Genomic DNA, 20784 nt, shown 5'->3' with positions numbered 1-20784 from the left:
GTATAGGCTAAGCATCACTATCCGTGCTTTCAACCTGCTCATACCCCCTTCTCCTCTTCTGCCCCTCCGCACCCAGTCTCGCGTACAGCTTCGGCACCGCCCAAAGCGACCCAACGAACCCAACCACTAGCACTAGCGCCACCAGCTGCGGTATGACCTGCCACGCCAGGTCCGGCAGCTCCTTTCGGGGCTGCACGGGGTAGCGCGTCCGGCCTCCGAGCCCACCATCGTACCCAACAGCATCCCAATCCACGTCTGCCGTTCCCATCTTCCCACTACCCGAGGCGGCAACATCCGCCAGCATAGCGGGACAACCCCATTCATCGCACACGTCTCGCAGCCGCCCCGCAGCAGGGACAAACGTCCTGCATATCCGCGACCTCCGGATGGCCTTCCCATCCCTCCCCACCGCCTCGGCGAAAACCCACCGGGCGTACTTGGGCATACGAACGCGAGTCTCGAACCCGGTCTTGTTCGCCGTCCCAAGCAGCGTCCATGCCTTACTCCCCGTAACCCTTCTAGCAAATTGATCGTCTTCTTCCGCAACGGAATAGAAGTTCCACGCCGCGACCTCCGTCGCGCCGTTCCACGACACGTAAAAGACTGTCCCCGCTTCGGCGTCAGCGGTTTCGTTGTGCGCGTAAGCATAGACGGCGGGGGCGTCATGTGGGGTTGCGGTCCAATTGAACTTGCGGACCCTGTAACTCATGATGTCGGTGTCGTTGGGCGCGAACTGGCCCCACAGCACGCTGTCGCCGGAAGGCGCGTGCTCGGAGAAGAACGGCCACTTGCCCCAGCCGACGAAGGCGTGGTCGTTGGGGAGGAGCTGCATGCTGCCTTGGGACCCGGAGAGCATCTGGTGCGTGGCATTCTGGGGGGAGTAGGTGGAGAGGAGGGAGGCTGTGTGGGTGGTGTGGTCGAGGGCGATGACGAGGCCGCGGGAGTGGGGGGCTGTGGAGGTGCGGACGTCGTCGCTGGCGTTGTCGAAGAGGGAGAGGGTGGTGTGGGTGGCGTTGGAGGAGACGGCGCGGACGTCGTGTTGGCTGGAGAAGTTGAAGTCGGCGGCGTGGTGGTAGGTGGTGGGATGGTGGAGGAGCGTGTGGTTGGAGGTCTGGTGGGGGTCTTGGCCGCGGAGTTGCCATACGATGTGGCCGTCCGCCTGGGAGATTTTGTAGATGGTGGACATGTGCCGGGATGAGACCAGGTAGTCGCCATCTTGGGTTTTGTCTACGGAGTTGATGTGAAAGTAATCCCACGGCGTCCCGGGATCAAGGCCGTTGCCGCCGATGGTGGTTGCTCCGGGTAGTACAACGGCGTTGCGTGGGCTGGTCTCCTCGTGCTCGAGGCTGGACCATTCGAACAGTACTTCACCGGTAGAGATTCGGATTTCCTGGAATATGGACTCGGATATCCACCCGATGCGGTCTGTCACACCGAATGGGCTCAGGTCGTACGGTATGACCTTGTAGATGGATATGAGAGCGCTGCGGTCGTCCACCAGACGGAACTCATGCATGTCTCCGGCGCTCATGGTTGAGCCCCCAACTTGGACAGTTGCGGCAATGCGGTACGTTGAGTCAAGGATCATCCCCACCCCGCGCCCGAAACCACGGTGGGATGCGCCGAGAAAGAAACATAGATGGTCTCTTGACTTCCACTGGCAGACGTGCGGATTGTTTGCGAATACACCGCCGAAGTCGGCAGCGCCCGCCCAGACTAATTCCTGGTTTGTTGTTAGTGAAACAAGCGCGGATGGATGAGATTCAAAATACCCCAGTGTTATCAAAGATGTACGGCCCCGCATCTATACTGGACATTTCGGTGTGACTCCATGGTGCTAGGAAGATGTATCCAGGAGTGACTGCACTCTCATCAAGCACCTTAATATTGATCGGTGGTGGATTGATGTCTGGTCGCTTCGAAGCTATTAGTAAGTAGGCTTGGTGACTTCTCAGGTTAGACTTACTGAGTAATAGAATGGAGCCGAAGCTATGAAATCACTGCTTCCATTGGTTGGGCCCATCAGTGTGGTAACTGTGAGTGAATAAATTACTTTCAACGTATGGATAACAGCTCTATTCCGCATATATCAGAAAGCCGGCAAGGTGGGCTGAACAATCTCAATTTGGCACTATGAGAAAAGGTGCTACGAGGGAGAGGAGAAGGCACCGAATCGAGAGACCTCTTAATCACTCGATCTTGGCGTGGGTGCTTAAGCACCGGTGCAGACCGATAGTAGAGCATCGCTTAGCACCAGCTCCCCTACTGGTGACTACAAACTATAAAAAGCATCCAAGCTTTTATCACTAGGTTTCACGCTATTCTCGGCTAGTTCCTACCCCATGAACGGGCCGGCCGCCCACCGGGGGACGGTCGTGCTTTACAAGGTACCTTTATACGAGCGAGCCAATCAGAAGCTCGCAGAAACGACACGGTGGGCGGCTGGCCCGTTCATAGGAGGAACTTGTACAACCTTATTAAAATTTATACTTCTAGACGTTCAACTACCTCCCTGTGAAGATACGAACTATCGAGTTCAGCTCTGCTCCACCGCCCAAGCATGAATCAAAAGTCACCCCACTTTTCCTCTACTGAATTTGCCAGCTCGCTGCGTACCTGCTACCACAGTGGGCATAAAAGAAGAATGTGCCGCACTTTTCTGACTCCTCTTTCCGAATACCTATGCTTTATTGGAAACAGCCTTATCTCGAGCTCTCTTTGAGCGATCAACCTGGAAAACACTTGCTGCAAACATGCATGTGCGGGAGTGAAACGGGCAGTGTATCCCGCAAGCGATCTTGACACATCAGTGACTGAATAGTATTGGAATACCGAGATATATTGTCATGTGAACGCCTTGGTTGCTACGCGTGGAAACGCTGGGGCAGATCTGCAGCGTTGCGAAACAGCAAAAGTAAAGGCCCGGGTCGCCCGCTTCAGACGAACGCGAATAGATAAAATAGAGCGCAAACAAATACCACAATTTTATTTAATACAGCGCTAAAAAGGCAGCTTCTACTTCGATCCTGAGATTGAAATAATCTTCTTGTTCCTGCCTTTCCACCTCTAAAGGCGGGCTGATGGCACACAACATCAGTGGGAATTCCCGAGGGCGCCTCCATGGGGCGGCGGGTACTTCCGGGCAGGATCGCCAATATTTTCCCATGGAGGTTTCCCGATTGGACTCGATCGACTATTGAGTTGACATCTTGGGCGCTGATCCCGGCCCCAAATTCCCGCTGACTACCCCTCTTCTGTTCAACCATCCTATCATGCCGTACCTATAACTTGATTGATCACCTTGCAGAACAATGCTGACGCGAGCAAACAGATCATCCAACAATATGAACAATCCTTCATCCCATCATTTCAGCTCAAGCTGCTTCGTCATGCACAAATATGTTTCAGCACACGCGCCACACAACTGCATCGCAAGGCTGAGGCTCTTGCTGACATGTATATCTCTGGGAGGGCAGTCAGATCTTTGTGACACGTATGCGCAACCAGCTACCTACCATGTTCATCCTCCTCGCGCTTTTCGTTTTCTACAGCGTGGTCACCTCGCAACGCTTGACAGGCGTGCAGGGTACGTCCCTCTAACACCTTGTAGAAATAATTTCAATATGTGAACGCGTTCTCACGAATACCAGGCGCAATTGCAAACAACACTCTCTGGCTATTTGGTGGTAATGTCATGTCGACTGATGGCTCCATCATCTCGTCATGTGAGACGCCTTGAGACAGGTCCGGGGAACCTCAAGTGACCAGACACAGCAAACAACCTGACTGTATTCAACTTAAGTCAAAATTTTACTGCCACAGACCCAGAAATCCCTCGGTCTTTGGGTCCTCAAAATGGCCTACCAAGCGTTTCGTTTGGCACAATGTGGAGTAACCAAATCGACAGGTTTTGGTTATTCAATGGAAAACAACTGTGGCGATTTCAGACAGACACATGCACGTGGAATGAAATAGAGGACTACGGTCCCAGCGAGAGCAACATCAAAAGAGTTGGTGGTGTTGGAATTAACGTTCCATCGCGAGCAACGGGCTATTACCTCGGCGGGTATTCGGCAGATAACAACCTTACAGACCGCCGGTACTTCCACGACATGATTGTTTTCAATATGGCCAAAGAACGAATGAGCTCTACCATCCTCCCTGACTATGTTCCAATCATTGCTCCAGGATTGGCATACCTTGACATAGGAGCTGAAGGCATGCTCGTAGTTATCGGAGGTCAGACTGAAACGAATGGCACACTCGCATACGTAAGTAAAATTCAACCGGGCTTGCTACCATATCTGATCAGCCCGTACAGTCAAGTCTCCAGGTCGTTTACTTCTACGACATTGCTACGGGGAGATGGGTATCGCAGTCCACCACTGATGCCCTTGGCCGAACAGACAGCTTTTACGGCGCTTACGACATTTACTCTCCCGGTATCCCGTCTGAGCGCTACAGCATGTGCACTGTTGTTGGCACAGCTCCTCCTCACACCGTTTTCAATATATACGTGTTTGGCGGTCAGAATGATACTGCTACCCCGGGAGACATCTGGGCTCTCACGATGCCAGGGTGAGTTCACTCATTATTCATCTCAAAACAATGCTAACTATTCAAATAGAGCTATGTGGATTAGAATGACTACTAATGATATTACCAACAATCCAAAGTCCGGCATGTCATGCAATCTCATACATGACAGGTATGTCCTCATGCACGGTGGGTGTTGGATGGAAGGTGGGAACAAATGCCTCAACTACGGTTGGAATCCGCTTCTCTACTACATCATCGCCGGTGACTATTGGATGGCAGACTGGAATTGGCACTACAACCCTAATGCTGCTGGATACAATGTGCCGAAGCAAATTTTCGACGTCGTTGGTGGAGAGTAAGTTTGCCCCCTGCCTACTCCATAGCATGGCAACTGACCATGCGTAGTCCAGGGCCGTGGGGAAACACCACCGTCCGATCTCCCAAATTCACCAGTTATAACGACAGCTTGCTGGAACAAGCCTTTATGCCTCCATCACCTACACTCGTCAACCATTGCTTCATCGCTTGGAAAATAACCCTTCCAATTCTATTCGGCATCCCCGCATGGTTGTTTGGACAGTCTCTTTGGGCCAGGTACGTGCGTGGCAGACGCGATGTTTTCTGGAACGACAAGTTGAAGCCACCACCCATTGCGCTGCTATTCGCATGCACCGCGGGGTTGATCATAATCGTCATCTCGCTGTGGCTGATCAGCTACCTGGACGATCCCGACACGAGCAGTAAGCGCCGTTCTCAGTAATCCAAACCAAACCGATTGCTGACTCTCCGTCCGGCAGCCTGGACCAGTGGCTCAGAAGCCAGCGGCATATGGACCGGTGATGAATGGAACACGACATTCACGCCGGCTGCAGGGAGCGGGCGGTCCATCAAAGGCCTCTCCCGGTTGTACCTCGACAAGGGCGCATCCGGCCAATGGGACCGCCACAACGCGACACAACGCTTGGGGGCGAGGGCATATTTCATCTGGACGTATCTCCCCAGCATCATCTTCGTCTCGTACGGCCTCTTCTGGCAGGTCATCGACGGCGAGACGAAGCGGCTCGAGAAGTGGCGGCAGATGGCGCGGCCGGACGGGTGCTCGGCGGACAAATCGTTGTGCTTCGACTACCACGAGTTTTGGAGTCCGCTGGCGCTTCTCCAGGCCCTCCGGTATAGGCAGTGGGCTGTGGTGTTCTCGAGCGTTGGATACTTGCTCGCTGCGATTGCCATACCCAACGTCCAGAACTACGTCTTCACGTGGGATATTTTCGCGGGAAACGGGCTGACCTGGGGCGGGATCTACACGCGACAGGTTGCGTATGCGGACGCCTACTGGTCGAAGGTTCTCTTGGCCGCGCTGGGCCTCAACCTTGCCTGCGTTCTAGGCCTTTACTGGTCTCTGCGGAAGTATCCAACGTATCATGAAGAACCAAACGGTATCGCTTATATCGCGTCCCTCACAATCGACGACGACAACTCTGTTGACCTGCAGCGTGTCTTCTCTGCCAATGGAATCAGGAGAGACCATCGGTATGATCGGTTTAAACTGGAAGTCCCTGATGGCGGAACACACACACGACTCATACGAACAGGGAAGAAAGACACCGAGTTAGCACATTCATGGAAAGAGGGGCTCCTCAAAGCTCCAGCACATGCTTTCAGAGCCATCCCCAACCCACATTCGCTTGTTGAGCAGGTTGAGCGGAGGTGTCAGTGGCCATGGAAGAAAATGTTTGACCTCACTTTGTTGATATGCTGGAATCTGGGGCTCAGTTTGACTTTGGGCGCAACATGCTACATACTCCGCGAGATCACTTCGCCCGAGCAGAAGGAGGCTCAGAACTACCGGCTTCCGTGGTCACCAAATCTGTACTTGGTTGTTGGAGTATCCATACAGGTAAGGTCTCTGCCAAACTCGGAGCAGTCTCAGACCGGTGGCTAATAATTCTTGCGCAGTCTCTGTACCAATTCCTCGAGCGCCGGATTCGCGCAGCCACAGTCCTTTTCGCTCTATCGGCTCGCGAGCAACCCGCACGCATCCTCTACGAAGACTGGACAAACACCATACCTTTCGTCGACATCATCCAAGCATTCCGCTACGGCCACGTATTCCTTGCATTCACACTCATCGGCACTGTCGTGTCGATAGCGTACACCATCATGCTCGGCTCGTTGCAGGTTTCTGCCAGTTTCTACGGCGCAACGACTTACACTGCCGACGTCGACGGCGTTATTGCCATTGTGGCGTTTAATGCGTATTTGCTGGCCATCAGTATGGCGGCGTTGGGGACCTATGTCTCCAAGATGTGGAAGATGGAGTGGAATGTAAGGGGCCAGACCACGCTCGCCATGCAACTAACTTTCACCCTATGGTCGAATGGATTGAGGGAGGATATGAAAAGCGTTGTGGGAGTGGAAGACAAGGAAGGAAAATTGAGAATACTTCGGGGCTCCAAGTACAAGTTCCAAAAGGTCTCGAATGCGCCGGACGACCTTCAGGGTAGTATCGAGAAATGTCGGAGATGAACGTTGCGGTGGAGTCGATTCAAGCATTTGTAAAGGATTTTCCATATCTATCTCTGTTTTGCTTGTGAGACTGTATGTAATAACGAGGATGAACTCTTTCAGCGTGATTTCTTCGGAGGATATGATGAATTGAATTTGATCTGGCACCCATGCCAGCAACACGGAATATTTAGTTCAGCTCAAACTACTATTTGCGCGTTACCGCAGCTATAATCAGGCAGCAGCCAAGCTGAATTACCAGTCCCGACGATGTACGACTGATTGTATCCAATGGGATGGGGATAGACGTGGCGGGGTGGGGCTGCCGCTCAGCCTGCCTCGCCCCGCCAGCTGAGCCCCACCACGATGGATTCCGCTCTCTCAGCCCTCTCATCTACTAAAATTTTGTTTCTATCTCGTCAAAGACAGCCGAAATCCCCTGGACTGCCTACTCGCTGATGGTCATTCATTGTTTCCATTAATCGCCTCATTTTTTTACCGGGACCACCAAAGTCCATTCAAATTGAAAGATGTCCGGGACCGCCGGGCAGAAGCGCCGGCCCCCACGCAGCCAATACGCAGTCGGATGGATATGCGCCGTGGAAACCGAGGTTGTAGCAGCTCTCGAACTCCTGGATGAGGAGTACCTTGCACCTCCTTCGGATGGAGCAAACGACAATACCGTCTACGCCTTTGGCCGCATCGGACAGCACGACATCGTTGTTGCATCTCTGCCAAAGGGGAAATATGGCACCACCTCGGCTGCTACAGTTGCGAGGGACATGCTGCGGAGCTTCCCGACTATTAAGTTCGGGTTGATGGTCGGGATAGCTGGCGGGGCACCGTCGGCAAAGCACGATGTTCGACTGGGCGATGTTGTCGTGAGCGCGCCTGACAAGCAGTCTGGCGGTGTGGTTCGATACGACTTCGGGAAATCGATACAGACGAAGAAGTTCCAGCGCACTGGATCTCTGAACGCTCCTCCTCTCTTCCTTCTCAGTGCTGTTCAGATGCTGTCGACCGAGCACAGACGGAAAGGCCATCGCATCGCCCAGACAGCCGAGCAGCTCATCCAGAACAACGAGAATCTGGAAGAGGAATTTGAGAGACCTGCACCGGAGACAGACCGCTTGTATCTCTCGACATACATCCACCAAGACGACGGAAGGAGCTGTAAAGAAGCGTGCGACCAAGGAGAGTCGAAGCTGGTCCCTCGTCCCGAAAGAACAAGGAACAAAAGGAACAAGACGGCGATTCACTACGGCTTGATCGCATCCGCGGACAAACTGATGAAGGATGCTACAGTCCGCGATGAACTATCTCAGCAGGAGGACATCCTTTGCTTTGAGATGGAGGCAGCGGGGCTGATGGACCACTTTCCCTGCCTTGTCATCCGCGGTATCTGCGACTATTCGGACACGCATAAAAACGACATCTGGCAGGGATATGCCGCTGTGGCTGCCGCAGCGTATGCAAAAGAGCTGTTGTTGGCCATTCCAGTGACTGAGGTTCAGAAAGCTCAGCCCGCAAGTCTTGAATGGGGTCCGCCCCCTGTCTATTCGAAGCAGGTCAACATCTTTAATGGAATGTCTAATCAGTCTGGAGGGCATTCTCTCTCTGGAAATTCTTTCGAGTCAGGTGGTGGAACCATGAATATCGGATAGGAGTGAGTCAGGATAATTCAATGATGAACAGTGGGCCGACTGGGTGTATTGCAGCATTTTCCGATTCTCTTTCAACGAAAAAAAAAGATATCGTGATTATTCATTTGCATATTTCTTAGAGTCTAGAAAGAAAACCAATTCTCAACAACGCGCTATTCCTATAGTCAGTAGTATATCTTGCCTCAAATTGATGTTACGCTTCACGCTTCGCGTGATGATCAAAATTTAATTGTGGAGACTTCTTCCGCAAATGTTCGACCTGCATAGATTTTGCAGTCCAACCTTACAATCCTAAAAACAATTCTACTCCTTGCTTATCACAGAGCTAAATTCTCCCTCGAGATTGCTTTACCCGTTCTAACGAGTGCTTCAGGTAGGAATCACGATGACAGTGTACCTACAATAACCCCCACCCCTGCCACGGCACGCGTACGAGTGGGGCCCGCTGAAAAAAAGAAAGAAAACACGTGTACAGCGCAGACTCGACGGAAAATATGCGTTGACACGTTATCTAGCCGATCTTGATCTTGACTGCGAACGTGTGAGGGACGTCTCATTCCCGAGGATTTCTCAAGCCTGGAGCACGCCGATACGCCACTCGAAACGACTGAGGACACGCACTCTTGTAGCGCAAACGTGCGCAACGATGTTACACGAATCGAAATATGGCAGGCCAATCGAACAATTTTAGCGAGACGAGCGTGTCAGGAGGGTTCAACCTGCAGGGGAACCAATTCAACGGAGACGTCAACATTGGAGGTAAGGCTGGAGAGTAAGCAAAGGTTCATCGCTCGTATACTAAGCTATGTAGGGCCATTCCACAATGATACCGACGACTCGTGCCTTCGTCTTTTGAAGATTGTCAGCCCCGAAGACGAAAAGACACGAATCCTCGCAGTCAAGGACGAACTGTTGAAGGCATCGTATTCCTGGATACTTGAGGATGAAACATTCCGGTCCTGGCGAAATGGAGATACGAATCACTTGCTCTGGATCAAGGGTGGCCCTGGAAAAGGAAAAACAATGATAATGGCTGGCCTTGTTAACATCCTTTCCGAAGAAGCAAGGAACTCGGAGGGCGCTGTCGCACTATCTTACTTCTTCTGTCAGAACTCAGAAAGTGAACTTCGCAATGTCACCTCAATCGTGAAAGGCCTCATTTACATGCTGGCCCTCCGAGAAAGGAGCCTTCGTCGCCATCTGAGAAAGAAGTACGAAGCAGGCGGAGAAGAAGTTTTTACAGGACCAAGAGCTCTTTATACCCTATGGAACGTGCTGGAAGACATGTTGAGAGATCTTCATGGTGCAACAGTCTATCTTCTAGTAGACGGATTGGACGAATGCGATGATCCAGAGTTCGACAACTTCCTGCGCCTGCTGAGCCAATGCAACCTTACCACGCCGGGAAAAGTCAAGTGGCTCGTCACGAGCCGACCGCTTCAACGAATCGAAGACATCATCAGGCCAGACCAGAATAGGTCTAGGATAACCCTCGAGATCGAAGCCCAGCACGTGTCCCAAGGCGTCGAAGCCTTCATCGGTGAGAAGGTCAATCTTCTGAAGCTGAAAAAGAAGTGGACTGAGGAAACGACCCAAATCGTCCACTCTTATCTCCAAAGGAATGCTGAAGGGACTTTCCTTTGGGTTGTTCTCGTTTGTCAGAGACTTCAGAGATTCCCTTCATGGAAGGTCCAGGACGAGCTTACAAAGCTCACAAGTCTTCAGCGAGGTCTGGACTCGTTCTACGAGAGGATGATGCAGGTTGTTCGAGACGAGATTCCGGAGTACGCAGACTTGTGCATGAAGATCCTCCGAACAACGACTCTTGCCTACCGTCCACTTCGCCTACGAGAACTGGGAACCGTAGTCACTTTGCCTCATGAGCTTCAAAGCGACGACTCACCAAACTTTGATGCTTTGAGGGACTTGATTGAGCGATGCGGGTCGTTCATACTCGTGCACGAGGACACCATCTATTTTGTTCACCAGTCCGCAAAGGACTATTTGCTTGGGGAAAGTGGCTCCACAAATTTCCCCCTCGATCGGTTACGAGAACACACTTCAATTGCAGAAAGGTGCCTTGATACACTGAACTCGTGCCTCAAAGACAATCAATTTCCAGATCCGACATCTCTTAACAAAAAAGAGCTAAGCGAAGACGAATTGCAGTTACTGTCGAGAATTGCCTACGCGTGTTCCTACTGGATCCAGCATGCTTTTGAGTCCGTCGCTCAGGCCTCCCTCAAAGACTGTGTTCCAAACCAAGACAAAATCTGTGAACTGCTCGAGTTTCGCTTGATTGCCTGGGTTCATTCCCTTGGCTCTCTAAAGGAAGTTACTTCATGCGTCGGAATGATCAAAGCATTTCTGGATGTGAGTGACCTTGAAAAGTCTAGATGGCACTCACTGACGCCACACAGATACAGGGTTTCGAGAGCACAAACCTCTTCCACATGATGCAAGAAACGTACCGCTTCCTGCGGCAAAGTAGACAAATCATTGAAGAATCGCCTAATCAAGCGTACACCTCCGCTCTTCTCTTCCTACCTCGATCATCATGGATTCGAGAAAACTACCAGAACCACATTCCAAAGTGGATCAAATTGACGACACAGCTGAACGAAACTTGGGACGCGTGCCTGGAAACACTGCTGGGCCACACAACAGAAGTAAGATCTCTTACTTTTTCCTCCGATGGCAGCCTCCTGGCCTCCAAATCAGAGGATTGTACTTGGCTTTGGGAGACCGAAACTGGAAGATGTTGCGGTACGATCAGTTACGATCCATCCGCCTATGATGATTCGTTTCTTGCTTTTTCGCCAGATGATCGAGTACTCATTTCACAATCCGGAAACGGCTTCGAGATACTGGATATCGCTACAGGCTCTCAGCTACACCTTCCTGTTGACACATGTTCTCGGATTAGGTTTAATAGCCAAATCGTCGCAATTTTCGAAGGCGGTTGCCTCGGATTATGGAACATGTTCACTGGAGAAAAGTGCGGAGTCTTTGAGCCTCATGGGAAGTGCATTGCAGATTGGGCTTTCTCAAATGATGGCAAACGCATTGCAGTCGAAGATGAAGGCAATATCAAAATTCGGGATTTGGAAACCTCAAAAATCGTCACTACATTTCGAGAGCACCACAACTCCATCAAGTCCGTCCAATTTTCACCGGACAGCCGCCTGGTACTTTCTGTGTGCTCCGAGTCTATTTGGCTTTGGCCCCAAGCAATGGCAAAGCCGGGCAAGAAGCTCGAAAGCCACTTAGACGAAGTGGAGTCTGCTAAATTTTCCCCCGATGGAAGCCTCGTCCTATCCGCCCATAAATCCGGAGCCATCGTGATTCTCTGGGAAACTTCAACCGGAAACAAGCTTCACGTCATTACTCCCAAGCCAACAATAATCATGGACGAAGCGATGATTTCGCCAGACAGTAAGACTTTGGTCAATGCCTACTTGAGAGGCGCCGTAATTTGGGATACTACAACGGGAAAGGAGATTGCAAGACTTGAAGTTTCCGAGCCAGCCGAGTATGACCCATACTTTACTAAATGTTCAAAAGAGGGAACCATCGTAGCTCAAGTCGAGACCTCGGGATTGAGAATCTGGGAAGTGGCAACGGGAGATCTTTTACATGATTTTGGGGACAATTCGGGTGGTATTTCGGCCATCGAGTTCTCTCCCGCAGGCGGCCTCGTTGCCTCCGCATCACAGGACGGGGCAGTACAACTTTGGACTTTGAAAAATACCACCTCAAACCAACCCACGTTCAGAGGCGATATGGCAGTGGAAGGTTTGACTCTTTCATCAGATGGTACTCTTGCTGCGTTCATATCAGATTCCAAGGGCCTATGTCTTTGGGATCTAGAATCAGAATCACCCAGGATCTTACTTCGCCCTGGAGAGTATGACCTTGGTTCAGGCATACATACCCACTATCTCGTCATTTCACCGGACAAGAATCTTCTTGCTTGCAGAACGTTTGATGAAGTATGGGTCAGAGACACTGAAAAAGGATCATTACGTTACAAAAATAAAGTGCGTAACTGCGATGTTCATCGAATGTCATTTTCGCCAGACGGTACTCTTCTCAGGATTAAGTACAGGCAAGACATTAGCATCCGGCTTCTGGAGAACCATACCTGGGGGTTTGAGGATGTTTTGAAACCACCTCATGCAGAGTCAACTCAATCACAACTCTCTCCTGATGGAAGGTTCATTGTTAAGCAGGAGGGGAGTCTTCGCACTGCTTGTCTCTGGAAGCGGGACGGAGAGTCCGACCAAGAGACTTTTAAGTTTGAATTGGGAGGAGCAGGTGGCGTTGCTACATTCTCGCCAGACAGTAAGTTCATTGCTTTTGTCTCGAGCGAAAATTTCATCAGTGTCTGGGAAGTAGAGACGGGGGCTTGTCACGACGTTTCCTCGAACCTTATATGTTCTACTGGTGTGGGTTCGTTCTCTCAGGACAATCGCTCCTTTGCATATATCCGGAGCCAAGGCCTCAGTTGGCCGCGGGCCAATTACGGTCCAACTAAAGTTGGACTCTTCGCTGAGGCATTAGCTCCGGATGCCCTTAGTCTTCTCAAGCTGTGCCTTGGAATCCCACGGGCTCAACCTTTCGTTTTTGAGGATCCGGTCAAGTTGGTTACATTTTCGCCAGATGCTAGGATGGTCGCAGCTGTTTCGGGTAGCGCGATAGTGCTGTGGAAGACACCGCCTAGACCACCGGCTGAAAAGCTTGAGTACGATCAGAAGCGAGTCAGCGACATCACTTTCTTACCGGACCGAAACATTCTGATAGCTGGATACGAAGATGGCACAATTGGATCTTGGGATACGAACAACTATGCCCTACTCCACACACTTCGTACAGAAGATCGCCCCCCACGGTTTTCTTTGGATAGTAAGAGGAAATTCCTGTGGACCGGGAATCGAGGATTCTTTTTCGATGAATTCTTGCAACCTGATAAGGAGCCTGCCATTTCTCTCGAACGTGACTGGGTCATGTTCAACGGAGAGCGTGTCTTTTGCTTACCTCCCGAATTCATGCCATTTCCGGACTGGGTTGCGTCTGACAAGCATTTGGTCATGGGGCATCAACCCGGCGATTTAACCATTGTACGTTTCGATTTTTAATATCCTGTTTTATCTAATGGCGTATTGGTGTTATGGCGTAGCATCGTTAGATTCAGTGATAGGAAGAGATGATGATGACTCATATACCTCATCAACCGAGTTAATTAAGGTGTTTAAAGGGTTATTGACCGTCTTTCGTAGCCCGAGGGCCAAGCAATTTGCCTTTCCATTGCGAACAACCCCTCAATGTGTAGGTACTCGCTTGAATTTGATCAGCAGCTAGTTATTGCACTTATTCTGGCCTAGCAGTAGAAGGATCTTCCGATTATTCTCTGATGTAGCATTTTCCACGTCATGAAGAGCAGGCGATGGCCGCCGCACCTGTTGTCTACTTGTGATATACCTTAGCCACCTGTTCCGTTCCTTTTTCGCGTTTCGTGCGCATTGTGTTGAGGCGTCCACGCAAATCCATGTTGTAATCTTATTTGCGCACAGGGCGTTGAGAGGGTAGTTTCATATCGAGTAGAGGGACTTTATGTGGGGGTTTCGTTAGTCGAAGAAGATATGGTCTCTTATGCGGTCTGTCTGTGACAAAAGAGACAAAAAGTCATATGAAATGAGCCACATGTGTTGGGCGATGCACAGGGTGCACTGCTACAAGCTGCTGGGACGAAGCAGAAATGGCCGCAAGGGTTGTAGTGGTAGAGGTGAACATCAAAGCAAAATGACAAAATCTTGCGATGCAAGATCACGAGACACGCCCTCATAAAACAATTGACAATTCAAAGGCGTGAGTATCTGGTTGAAGGTACCCTGACGTGTTCGACTAGGAAATGCGTTGTCCGATAACGAAGTCATACCGACATACCTTTTGCTAACCCGAAGAAAATCCACGATTGACGCCGCCGCACTTCCGGTCAAACACATCAAAACCCTCGGCGATCTCACATACGCATCACCGAAGACCGCTACGGCTCCACCCCCCATAATCATTGCCGAACGAACCCAGAAGATCTCCATTTCTGAAATTTGGCGCACTAAAGGCATATATTGAATTTTATAAAAGAAAAGACAAAGGAGAAAAAAAAAACTCTAGGCAAAGAGAACCCCGGGAATCCGCAAAATTTTCTGTCCCCCATCAATCCGGAAAACGCCCAGCAACAACAAAGTCAAGGAGCTTGTTCTCTCATCACACCGTCGTGTCCCGCCTGTAACAGGTCGTCCGACGTACATCTTGGTGCCTGCCGCTCCTCCAGCCCCAGCAATCCGTCCCCCTTCGCCCCACATTCACGAATCCACGGTCATCGTCGGCATCGGGAGAAATAGCGATCAGACGAGGAGCACGCTTAGTACACCGGTTAGCATGCCGAATGAGATGAGCAACGGGGGAAAGGGTGTTTCGACTTACGCGTTCAGGCAGCCGTCGTTCTCAGGGTTGTCTACTGGGTGTCAGCTTTGATCTGCCAAGGGTAGAATAGAAGAAAAAAATGGTCTGGCTGGCTTACTCGTGACCTGGGCCCAGCGGCCCCAGACGACCTTGCCGGTCGTGGTGGTCAATCCCAAGTCGCTGACGTTCACCTCGATGATGGTACCCTTGGTCAATACGCCGAGCTGGGTGTAGAGCGTTGCTTGAGGGTTCTTCTTGACCTGTAGTCCGGTCAGATATCAGGCTCCAATTGAAATGATTTTTGAAAAACTTACTGAGATGATAGGCAGTTGGACCGTGACGCCGAGCTCAGGGTGAGTGACGTTGGCCTTCTTGTATCTGCTTGAATGAGACATGTACTGATTGACACGGCAAAGAAAGCCTAACGTACCGCAGGCCCATAGGACGGATAAAGCGCTCGTATTTGACTGGCTGCAAGCACGTCAGTCTGTTTTCTCTCAAAAGCTTTACGGGGTTTAAAAAGCGTTAAAGGAGCCCTTTTTAAGCCTGAAAAGGGCCCCCCAAAAGCTGAAAAAGGCCCAGCAGGCCCAAAAATGAGTGAAAACTTACGCGTCTCGTGAAATCATTGCCTACAAACGTGGGCTTGGTCTGCAGCGCCTTGTCAGTACTGTTTCTCCAAGAGATTTTGGTGGGTGGAGGCTGCGGTGGATGCTCGGGTGGCGGGGAAATGGTTTGGCAGCACAACAAGATAACAGGTTCACATACGATCATGCGCTTCCAGCTCTTATTCTGCCGTTTGCCTGACGAAACGGCCTTAAACCTACGGTACTGTCAGCAACTCAATTCCTCATGCACAGCACTGACGGATTTCTCACATCTCCTCTTCTGATATTCCCTTCACCTTGGGCAACGGCACAGCAAAGCGCGCAGCCTTCTCATTCCGCTTATTCTTGATCTGCGACGACAGCGCCTTGGCATTGTTCTGATCGGAGCGGTCGAGAAGGTACTGCGGGACGGGGTCCTTGGACGGTTCCTGGGCGTCTGCGCTCTTAACATTGCGCTGTTCCTTCTCACGGATCTGCTTCTTCATCTGAATCTTCTCCTTGCGCCTCTTCTCCTGGTACAGCTTCGCGCGCAGGCCGCGCAGGTTCTGCGCGTCCTTGGAAGCCTCGTGGCGCTCGCGGGCGGCGCGCTTGCGGACGCGTTCTTCATGGTCGAATCTCCGGCCGTGTTCCTTGCGGAACTTCTCCATGTACTCGTTCTGCGGCATACTGGCGGTTGTGAGGGGGGCGTCGGCGAGGTGTGGGGGGGGGGGGTTGGTGGTGATGCGGCGTCGGAGGCTCAAGTGAGGATCTGGTACTTGGAGTCGAGAATTTGGGCGGAGAAATCGTTTCGCCGAGCGCTTATCTTATCGCGTCCGCCGAGCCTCAGGGCCTCCTCCGCCGCCGCTCCGCACCCATCATCCCTGCACACCACGTGCTTGACGGATCCGTTTTCTCGAATCTTGAGTCTTTCGCCTTTGGGATATCGTCGTAAGAGCTACATGGAACAAAAGTCCCGTATAGTCATTTTGGAATTTGATTTGAGATAACAAATTCCATAGGCCTCGAAGCCGTCAAAGAGAAGTTAACGTTTTTTTTTTTTTCGGAGCGTCTATCTCTCGTCTGTGCTTTTACCTTGCTTTATTGCGCTCGTGTGGACAGTTTTCCCCTGCGGCATCTTTGACCCTACGGCTCTTCTGTCCGCGCGGCTATTTGGCCCCTGCAGCGCTTCTTTCCGTGCGGGCTGTCAGCCTTTGGTGGGGTTCGTAACACGAAATCCATTCCGATGCACACGTTGAGCTCAACGGCGCCATGAAGTACGAGGCCAGTGGCCATGTCCATGCCATACTACATACTCACAGCTACAAGAGAGCCTCGCTTAGCTTCATCTTCACCCCGCAAATACTGCACCCTTCACAACACCCAACCGAGCGAACTACTCTCTTGCTATGCCGCGAGAAATATACAGCACACCACTCGGTCCTCTGGCCACTTCCGTAGCCGATATCTTCACAGTCGCCAAACTGGGCCATTACCGCCTAATTAATTGCTCCCACTCAATGCAACACTGATCTCTCCGCATCCACGAATTCAACAGCCCCATGGCGGCCATCTCCTACTCTTCCGCTTCCTACGTCTGGCGCGGAAACGCTTTTGACGCAGCCACAAGTCTGCCTGACCTCGGTGTCCAACTTAGGGCCTTTCGCGCTGCGAGCAATCATTGTCGAGCAGCACGCGCCAGGTACATTCCATAGATCCGGGGCTGTCACTCTGGGCGAATGCTTTGGTCCGGTCATTGAAAGGAATTTGCGCGAACTGCGCTTTTCCATCGGAGGTCCCGATCCCCTTCTTCCTGGGACTTTTCGTGGAGATGCACTCTTGCGTACGTAGGATTGCAGAAAATCACCCACATCACCGGGGTCAATTGTTTCTTATTTGAGCAGTCATACGTTGAAGAAGACTTTGTGGAGAATGCGAAAGGATGTTGATTGGTAAATGCGACGAGTGATGGTGATACACCACTGCCAAGCGACCTGGCTAAACCCAATCGGGAAAGAACCAATGCCATGGTGCCAACAGAGGAGCAAACCGCGCAAACAAGCGAGCAATCGGCCAAGCCTTTGGTCTCAGGGAAAAACATGCCCGGCCGACTGCTTGTCATTTTGTTGTTTTATTTAAGGGGCAATTACAAACCCGACCCGTATTCCTGTACTTGTCTCGAAAACCACACCCCCGACCCTTTCCACCGAAACCCGACCCCCCTGCTGTAAAGGTCAACATTCTTATATTAAATATGCCTGGCTTTTTCTGTAATAGATATCTATACACTTAGGTACTTTTATTAATCTGAAGAGAACACTGAGAATTTAATTGTGTTGAAGTTCTACAACACGTTAAAGATAATGGACTTTGGCGAAAGGGTCGGTGTTGGGGTTTTGGAAGAAAAATGGACCGGGTTCGGTAGTTGTTCCTTGAAAATCTTGATGCGGATAATCGAGCAATCTGCGGGGCGTGTCCCCACTACTTCTTAATGCTTCATGCACTGGTAACGAATGAAATGCACCTGGGCTTATCTTGCTGTTACATCATGATGGGAAACCCCGCAGCATGCTCAGATTGGGAAAGACGTGGATAAACGGCCTGCACACTGCGCTGTTCCCCTCATTGCTATTTAAGCGAGTGCCGGCCAGCACATCCTTTTGGAAAGGAATGGCAAATCAAACACCTTGAATCCGGCAGCGAGGGCAATCATGTGGATTCCGCCAGGCGAGCTGGCCAGATTGTCTTCGGTAATTCGCTGGGTGCCCTCGGCAGGAAGCTCTTCACCCACCTCATCATGGCTTCGACGCTGCACGTCTATTTTTGTAAGCATCATTCATCATCAGCGATCTGCATGTGAGATTCCACTTAGCCAACCTCCCGACGAGGGATGTGCGTAAGCGATGCGGGGTATAATCGATAACGTAAAGACCAATGGAGATGGTCCGTTGATATACTGCTTATATTGAATCACATGCGGCGGATACTACGCTTACGGCAATTGAAAGCATCACCTCTAAGGAAAGAGTCAATGAGCGATGGTTTTATTTGTTAATACTCATAATGCAAATGCATAGGGTAAATTATATAGTCTTCATTAAGTTCAATTTATTGATGCATTTAATATGGAACAATACAATTTCTTAAGAATCATGAGCCACGCGGCGAAAAGAAGCCCACCAGTAAATTTGCATCCTTGATGTTCCCATTCCATTGGTTGCTTTTGTCTGCTGCATGGACATGGAACCAAGAAGAATGCCCACGTGGACCATCTGAAGGACCAAACCCAACGCTACCATTAATCTGACTGGCCTGGCCACACGCCGTTATATCCGAGTAAGTGCAGCCTTGATCATACCAACCGTGTTCTCCCGAAATCTCATCGTAGATCTCCTCTCCGCCGTAGCTGCTCGTGTCCGATTGGTTATCATTTGGAAGCGCCATTGTATCGTCCTCTGCTACCAAAGTCTGCTCTGAAGTGCACGAGCTGTTTTCAGACACCTCTGAGTCCCTTCTTTCACGAGCGGGTAAGATATCTACTTGTACGGCACAAGCACCTATCTGTACCAACTGTATTGCGTTAGCAAATACTCTCTACAGAATAGGTAAGTTGTAAATGGGATGCAGAGAGTAGATATGGGAGTTTTCATACGTCTTGGGATACTGGATCGTGCATATTTCTTTGCTCACTTCCACAAGATGAGCATATTCCGTGGTCAGACGATATCCCAGTGTTGCCTTTGATCCTTCTGCTCTCCTCCGCAATCTTAGTGCAGTCTTGAAGACTCTTCTGAATGTTCTCGAGCTTTCCCTGCAAATGTGGGATTTTCTCAACATTGGACTGGATGCCTATGATGAGACTACCAAAATTTCCCAACAGACAGAGAGTGAGGCAGCTCTTGTCGCGCTCAAGATCGTCGAATCCTCGAAATATGGCCGAGTCCGCTTTCGTGACGTCCAGGACCCTCAAACACTTCTGGAATTTATTGGCCGGGCCTGCGAAGAAAAGGGTTCTCTCGATCGCTTCCTCTATTGATTGTGTTGTTTCGCTGAGAGAAAGCAGATGAGACTTTATCGATTCCGAATGGAGCCCGTCGGTCTTCTCGATCAGCTCAGCTATCTCAATGACCTGTTTAACTTGCCGCTCATGACGGCGGTATCGCTTGGCGGAATGCGCGGCGTTCTGGCAAATGTCTTGTAGTATGGTGATCAACTTGACGGAATACCCCACGAGCTGCGAAATGCTGGCGACAATTCCGACCACTTCGACACCGGACATGACGCGCTGGAGAATGGACAAAAGGACAAACAGGCGCTGAACATCCGAGAGAGCCGGGCCTGGCACTGAGCTGAGTTTTAGGAGTTCCCACAGGGCCTCCTCCGCACGAGGCTGTCTCCCGATCGCGCTCCCAGACGTACCTCATTCCCTCCTTTTCCGCCTTAGCCGCCGCCATACAAGGCGAGACGATGCAACGCTGTACACGCTTCCGAAAATTCTCAGGCCCTAAGCGCCTCGGCCAGTGCCACAGCGTCTGACAAGCCATCATGCCTCGCATGACCAGAATGTGTGTTGGCTGCCGGCTGGGCGGTCGACATGCGCCCGGTCTGTGGTTGCGCTGATAAGATATGATTGGCGTTAGGGATGTGTCGGACAGATAGGAGACGCTGTTTCGTTGTTGCGCAGCATGAGGCTGCGAGACAGACAGCCAGGATTGTGCAACTTCGGATGATCTGAGCATCGGACAATGCTGCAAGCCGTCAGGCGACGACCACTGCAGACTTAAATATACCAATAGCGCGGTCCGTGCGCCGCCACATGTATCAGGGACAAGTGGGGGGGGTCCTGTTTCGATCGGGTGGGAATATTTCAAATCCTTCCAGAACTCGTAAGGCTGAGTTTCAGCCTAACGATCCAACAACGATCCACCTCGTCCTGGTCAACAACATCGTCAGTGAAGCCACGTCTCCGGACATCCCACTTACCGACGCTTTGAAGAACACCTCGGAAGGATCGCCATTGCTTCCTTGCA

General features: G+C 51.1%; 4 protein-coding genes across 4 annotated transcripts; 2 read left to right on the top strand and 2 right to left on the bottom strand.

The window, feature by feature from the left end:
* Positions 1-7: 7 nt before the first annotated feature.
* Positions 8-2023, bottom strand: LTHEOB_6088 (Arylsulfotransferase; the record flags this gene model as incomplete). The annotated part of the gene is made up of 3 exons (XM_035515305.1): positions 8-1723; positions 1773-1916; positions 1967-2023. 3 exons carry the CDS (start codon positions 2021-2023, stop codon positions 8-10), a joined length of 1917 nt encoding a protein of 638 aa, XP_035373219.1.
* Positions 2024-7574: 5551 nt separating this feature from the next.
* Positions 7575-8708, top strand: LTHEOB_6087 (Ankyrin repeat domain-containing protein 50; the record flags this gene model as incomplete). Its single annotated transcript, XM_035515304.1, has 1 exon — positions 7575-8708. The coding sequence occupies one exon, from the start codon at positions 7575-7577 to the stop codon at positions 8706-8708; it is 1134 nt and encodes a 377-aa protein (XP_035373218.1).
* A 665-nt stretch (positions 8709-9373) lies between these two features.
* Positions 9374-10846, top strand: LTHEOB_6086 (uncharacterized protein; the record flags this gene model as incomplete). Its single annotated transcript, XM_035515303.1, has 3 exons — positions 9374-9467; positions 9520-10783; positions 10831-10846. The coding sequence occupies 3 exons, from the start codon at positions 9374-9376 to the stop codon at positions 10844-10846; spliced, it is 1374 nt and encodes a 457-aa protein (XP_035373217.1).
* Positions 10847-15190: 4344 nt separating this feature from the next.
* LTHEOB_6085 (Ribosome biogenesis protein nsa2) lies at positions 15191-16443 on the bottom strand (the record flags this gene model as incomplete). Its single annotated transcript, XM_035515302.1, has 7 exons — positions 15191-15225; positions 15292-15433; positions 15488-15551; positions 15604-15644; positions 15783-15821; positions 15939-15993; positions 16049-16443. 7 exons carry the CDS (start codon positions 16441-16443, stop codon positions 15191-15193), a joined length of 771 nt encoding a protein of 256 aa, XP_035373216.1.
* Between the last annotated feature and the right edge of the window lie 4341 nt (positions 16444-20784).

This window comes from Lasiodiplodia theobromae (genome assembly GCF_012971845.1).
Source record: "Lasiodiplodia theobromae strain AM2As chromosome Unknown scaffold_17, whole genome shotgun sequence".
NCBI lineage: Eukaryota > Fungi > Ascomycota > Dothideomycetes > Botryosphaeriales > Botryosphaeriaceae > Lasiodiplodia > Lasiodiplodia theobromae.
Note: the sequence above shows the minus strand (reverse complement) of the source record. Positions and strands in the feature narration are given on the sequence as shown.